Here is a 5,583-nt window from a genome sequence, read left to right on the forward strand (position 1 = left end):
ACCTGCCGGGAGAGGCTCCGCGCCCGCCCCGTCCCGGTCCCGGTCCCGGTCCCGGTCCCGCTCCACGCACGCGGGCACCGGGGCCGCCCGCGCGGGCCTCACCCGCCGCGCTGAATATTCATGAGCGCCGCCGGGCCACGCCCCCCGCCGCCGCTGACGTCACCGCCCGCCCCGCCATGCCGCGCCGGGGCCAGGGCGCCGCGTGGCCGCGGAGACCACGTGACGCCGGGGGGCGGGGCCAGGGGGGGGGGCCTAGGGAGGGGGCGCGCGGGGCGACCATAGAGAGGGCGGCCAGAGGGTGTTGGCGGCCAGCGGCGCAGGCACCATAGAGACGACGGCCGGAAGTGCCTCCCGCAGCACGGCGCCTACCATAGAGAGCGGCCCCGCTGCCCGCGAGTGTGGTGGTCGCCGCCCGCCGCGGGGCCTCCCGCCTACACGTGGGCGCGGCCATCGCCACGGCCCTACCCGCTCTGCGGCCGGTTGTGGCCCCCAGCCCCCAGCCGCGCACAGGCGGCCGCGACACCCCTCGCACCCCGGGGCCCCGGCGCTAGCGGGAGCGCAGGCTGCGGCTGTAGCGCTCCGGGAGCGTCAGGATTCCGGAGCCGAGAACAGGGGCCGCCTGTAGCGGCGGGGAAGCGGCGCCGGCTGTTCCTGCCCCCCGGCGCCTGTGCACCCACTCGCACACCCGCACCGGGGGTTTATTCACTGCCGCTTGCCACGCGAACGGACCCAAAATACACACACAAAAAAAAAGGAAAAAAAAAAGGATATTGAAAGGAGCCTGAGTATTTAAAAAAAATAAATTGATGAAACAGGGTTGGGAGAGGGGCCCGGGGGCCGCGCACGCCCGCCGGCGGGGCGGGAAGGGGCCGGCGTCCCGCCGGGAAGCGGCTAATCCGAGGCGGACGCGGAGTCGTCGGAGCTGGGCGCCGCGCTGGCGCCGCCCTCCTCCTCCGAGTCCTGCGGGAGAGAGGGCGCGGGAGGGCGTCAGGCGGGGCGCCGGGTGCGAGCGGCGCGACAAGCGCGCGCGGGCCGCACCTCCTTCTTGCTGTCCGCCGAGGAGCTCTCGTCGCTCGACACGAACTCCCTGCTCTTGAAGCTCTCGCCGGGGCTCTTGGCGGGAGAGCGGGCGGAGGAGGCGGAGCGGGCGGCCGCCCCCTTCCTCTCCGCCTTGCCCTTCCCCTGCTTCTCCGCCTTCTTCTTCTTCTTCTTGGAGCGCTCCCTGCAGCGGAGGGGCCGCGTGACGCGGGGCCACGGATCCATCCCACGAGCCCAGGATGGCTGCGGGTGGAAGGGAGCCCGAGGGACCGGCCGGGCGCATCCAGGCGGGTTTGGGGATCTCCGGAGCAGGAGCCGCCCCGGGCAGCCTGTGCCGCGGCTCGGGGTGACGCGGCTCCTCCCACACGGAGAAGGTCTCCGCGGGAGGACGCGGAGAGCGCGCACTCACGCCCTGGAGGCCTCGGAGCGGCCGCCCACGCTGTACTCCTTCATGGCCTTCTCGTAGTCCCTCCTGGCGTCCTCCGCCTTGCGCTCCCACTCCTGCGGGCAGAGCGCGACCGTGGTGGCACCGGCCCCAGCCCCAGCCCCGCCGCCCATCCCTGCTCCTGTCCACGAGCCCCCCGGATCTGTCCGGACGCGCCGGAGCAGCCAACCTCCTTCTTCTCCTTGGCCATGGCCTTCCAGAGCTCCCCGGCCCTCTTGGACAGGTCGGTGATGCTGATGCCGGGGTGCTCCAGCTTGATCTTCTCCCGGCTGGCGTTGAGCCACAGCATGTAAGCCGACATGGGCCTCTTGGGCGCGTTGGGGTCTTTGCCCTTCTTGCTCTGGGAAGCGCGGAGAGAAGGAGGCCGGTAGCGGCGACCCCGGCCCCGGCTCGGGGGCCTCGGCTCCGGCCCCACATCGCGGCCGCCGCCGTCCCACCTCGGAGGGCTTCTTGCGGGGCTTGCGCTCCTTGGCCACCTTGGCCTTCTTGGGGGGCTTCCTGTCCTCGCGGGCGCTGTCGCCGTCGCCGCTGGACGAGCTGGCCGAGGCGTTGCTGTCGAACCTGCGGCAGAGGCGGCTGCAGCGCGGCCCCGGCGCCGCCCCACACGCGCGGGGCGGCCCCAGGAGCCCGGCGCCCACTCACTCTTCGGCCACGTCATCGTCCTCCTCTCCGGGGTTGAAGGACTCATCTGGAAGGGGGCAGCGCGGGGGGCTCAGGGGGGGCCGGCGCGGGCGCCGCGGGCGCTGCCGGCGCGGGCGCTCACCGCTCTCCTCGGCGGAGCCGTCGCTGCTCTCGTTGGCGTTCTCCTCGCGGATCTTGCCCTCCTCCTTCATGCGCTCCAGGTAGGCGTCGTGCTGGTCCTCGTCGGAGTCGGCGTACTCGTCGTAGCTCTGCTTCATGCCCTGCCGAGCGGCGCCGTGAGCGCCCGCGCGCGCCCGCCGCCGCCCCCCGGCCTCCCCCCGCAGCCGTTAACGGGGTTAGGCCCTCGCCCGCGCCGTGCTGGGGTTACTGGGGTTAGTCATGGATCACCACGGCCATGCAGAGGAAACCTGCACCACGAGGAGGAGGAGGAGGAGAAAGAGGAAGGGGAATCGCACGGACCTTTTTCCTCTACACGGGCAAGGAGAGAAAAGAAATAAGAGGTGAAAACGGGGGGAAAACAAATTAAGGAGTGAAAAAAGCAGGAAAGCTGGGACGGGAGGAGAGCGGCGGCGGCAGGGGCGCGGGGGCCGGCGCGGCGCGCAGCTACCTCCTTGAGGCCGCGGTTCTTGATGTTGAGCTTCTTGGCGTTGACGAAGTCGAAGAGCTTCCCGTACTCCTCCCTGCGGGGCGGCCGCGGTGAGGGGCGCCCCACGGGCACGCCGGGCTGCCGCGGGCGCCCCGCGCCCACCTCTCGATGCTGCTGAAGGTGTACTGCGTGCCCTGCTTGGTCTCGATCTCAAAGTCGAAGGAGCGCGTGGTGGTGGTGCCGCGCGCGAAGTTCACGAAGGAGATCTCGTCGAAGCGGATGTGCACGGGCGGCTTGTGCACGTAGATGAAGCCGCGCTCCAGCGGGTACAGCAGCCCCGAGCTCGCCTTGTAGGAGCACGTGATGCACTGCGCGCCCGAGTGCCTGCGGGCGCCACGGCGGCCGCTGCGTCACCGCGCCGAGCCGCGCGCCCCCCGGCCCCGCTCCCGGCGGGAAGGGCCCCGGCCGCGCGCCGGCGCCGGCCGCGCTCACCCCTGGAAGTTGCCGGGCACGGTGATCTTGCGGTTCACGAGCGCCTTCATGACGCGGCTGACCATCTCGTAGAGCGAGCCCGACATGTTCTTGGTGAGGCGGCCCTCGAAGCGCTTCTCCACCTCCTCCCTGCGCCGCCGCGGGACAGGCGGCGCTGAGCCGCGGGGCCGGCAGCGCGGGGCGGCCCCGGGATCACCGCCCGGCCCCACACCCCCGTGGGACCGGCACCCGTCCCCGCGGGACCGTCACGGCGCACCGGCGGCCACTCACTCGCTCATGTTGAGCGTCAGCGAGATGTCCTCGTCCTTGGAGAAGAGCAGGATGAGGAAGTGGTAGCGGGTCTGGCCTTGCTTTATGGGCGGGTCCAGGCTGATCTGCAAGGGGGGGATGGAGATGGGGGTCCCGGCGGGAGGCGGCCCCGCTGGGGCGCGCGGCAGCCCCACGGCGCGCTCACCACGAAGAACATCTGCCGCTGGTCCTTGTGCGGCAGCAGGAAGAGGCGCAGCACCGTGGTGTAGGGGATCTTGTAGTCGAAGGTCTTGCCGTGCAGGTGCAGGAACGTGGGGTAGATGCGGATGTCGTAGCGGCCGCGCGGCGTCAGGCACTGCAGCTCCCGGAAGATGCAGATGGCGTCGCCCGTGGCCTGGATCACGTCCGCCTTGGACAGCACGTTCTGGGCGAAGGCCTGCGCCGAGACGGGAAATGCGGAGGGAAAGGCAGCGGGAAAGGGGGCGGGAAGGGCACGGCGGGCGCGCGGCGCCGCGTCCCCGCGCGCAGGCGCTCACCTCCACGGGGTCGACGCCGTCCTCCTGCGTGGGCGGCACGTAGAAGCGCACCTCCATGAGCGACACCTCGGCGTCGTCGTTCTGGTGGAACTCCAGCGTCACCTCGTTCTTGCCCGTGGTGCACTGCGACACGTTGCTCAGCGGGATCTCGAACACGGGCTGCTCGCCGATGTCAAAGGAGAGCAGCTGCCCTGCGGGCGGGAGGGCGCGGGGGTCAGAGCCGCCGCTCGGCTCCGTTTGGGGCTCCGTGTGGGGAGCTCCGGGGGGGCTCCGCGCTGGGAGCTCCGGGGGGGGCTCCGTGTGGGGAGCTCCGGGGGGGCTCCACGCTGGGAACGCCGGGAGGGGCTCCATGTGGGGAGCTCCGTGAGGGGAGCTCTGTGTGGGGCTCCACATTGGGAGCTCCACATTGGGAGCTCCACAGTGGGAGCTCCATGTGCGGGGCTCCACATTGGAAGCTCCGTGTGGGGGGCTCCGTGTGGGGAGCTCCACAGTGGGAGCTCCGTGTCGGGAGCTCCATGTGGCTCTGGTGTTGGGAGCTCCGTGTGGGGCTCCACACTGGGAGCTCTGTGTTGGGAGCTCTGCGTGGGACTCCGTGTTGGGAGCTCTGTGTGGGGCTCCATGTGGGGAGCTCCATGTGGGGAGCCCCACGTGGGGAGCCCCACGTGGGGAGCCCCACGTGGGGAGCCCCACGTGGGGAGCCCCACGTGGGGAGCCCCACGTGGGGTTCTGTGTGGGGGGGGCTCCGTGTGGGGCTCCACACTGGGGGCTCCGTGTGGGGGGCTCCACGTGGGGCGCTCCACATTGGGGGCTCCGCATTGGGAGCTCCGTGGGGGGAGCTCCGCGTGGGGGGAGCTCCACACTGGGCGGCTCCGCTCACCTCCGAAGCGCACGGTGCCCCAGTTCCAGCCCTTGACGCACAGCTCCCGCTCGGCCAGCTCCAGCCGGTAGTGCGCCTTGAAGAAGTCCGCCAGCTTGTCGAACTCCTGCGGCCGGCGGCGACAACGCGGCGGGCTCCGTCACCCTTGGGGGCCGCCGCCGTCCCCCGCGGGGGGCCCCGTCACCCCGGGGGGGCACTCACCGCCTCGCGGAAGCCGTCGTACTTGTAGACGTGGCCGCTCTTGGTGAGCAGCTTGAGGCCGTGGCCGAGCGCCACGCGGCGCCACACGCCCTCGGCCAGCTCGCCCGCCTGGATGTTGTCCACCTTGCCCGTCTTGCTGTTCTTGAAGATGACGCCCTGGCGGCTCAGGCGCAGCCGCCCGTCGTTCTGCGGCACAGGCGGCCGTCAGCGCGCGGCGGAGCCGCACAGCCGGCGCCGCCTGACGCGGCCGGGGCGGGGGAGCCCCTCACCATGGAGCCCTTGACCTCCTGGTAGATCTCGTTGAACTCCAGCGTGTCGGCCATGGCGCCGGCGGTGCTGGCGGCGACGCGGCTCAGCCGGGCATCACCGGCCCCAGCCCTGCGCGGCCACCGGCGCGTCGGCGGGAGCAACGCCGCGCGCAACACCCAGCAACGCCGCACGCAACACCCGGCAACACCCCGCGCAACACCCGGCAACGCCCCGCGCAACACCCGGCAACGCCGCGCGCAACACCCTG

The 5,583-nt window shown here is 72.0% G+C and overlaps 1 protein-coding gene across 1 annotated transcript in view; it reads right to left on the bottom strand.

The window, feature by feature from the left end:
- Window positions 1-774: 774 nt before the first annotated feature.
- Window positions 775-5,583, bottom strand: part of SSRP1 (structure specific recognition protein 1) — a 6,196-nt gene continuing 1,387 nt past the window's right edge. Inside the window, exons 2-17 of the mRNA XM_026040263.1 lie at window positions 5,336-5,444; window positions 5,067-5,252; window positions 4,866-4,971; window positions 3,989-4,179; window positions 3,658-3,888; window positions 3,474-3,577; window positions 3,204-3,332; window positions 2,874-3,095; window positions 2,733-2,805; window positions 2,247-2,385; window positions 2,126-2,171; window positions 1,921-2,044; window positions 1,653-1,823; window positions 1,448-1,539; window positions 1,039-1,222; window positions 775-960 (exon numbers count right to left, since the gene is read on the bottom strand). Coding sequence (XP_025896048.1) covers window positions 892-960; window positions 1,039-1,222; window positions 1,448-1,539; window positions 1,653-1,823; window positions 1,921-2,044; window positions 2,126-2,171; window positions 2,247-2,385; window positions 2,733-2,805; window positions 2,874-3,095; window positions 3,204-3,332; window positions 3,474-3,577; window positions 3,658-3,888; window positions 3,989-4,179; window positions 4,866-4,971; window positions 5,067-5,252; window positions 5,336-5,389 — 2,121 coding nt within the window. The 5' untranslated portion in view covers window positions 5,390-5,444 and the 3' untranslated portion in view covers window positions 775-891. The remainder of the gene's footprint in view (window positions 961-1,038; window positions 1,223-1,447; window positions 1,540-1,652; window positions 1,824-1,920; window positions 2,045-2,125; window positions 2,172-2,246; window positions 2,386-2,732; window positions 2,806-2,873; window positions 3,096-3,203; window positions 3,333-3,473; window positions 3,578-3,657; window positions 3,889-3,988; window positions 4,180-4,865; window positions 4,972-5,066; window positions 5,253-5,335; window positions 5,445-5,583) is intronic.

This window comes from Nothoprocta perdicaria, unplaced genomic scaffold (genome assembly GCF_003342845.1).
Source record: "Nothoprocta perdicaria isolate Ctin4 unplaced genomic scaffold, notPer1 scaffold_251, whole genome shotgun sequence".
Lineage (NCBI taxonomy): Eukaryota > Metazoa > Chordata > Aves > Tinamiformes > Tinamidae > Nothoprocta > Nothoprocta perdicaria.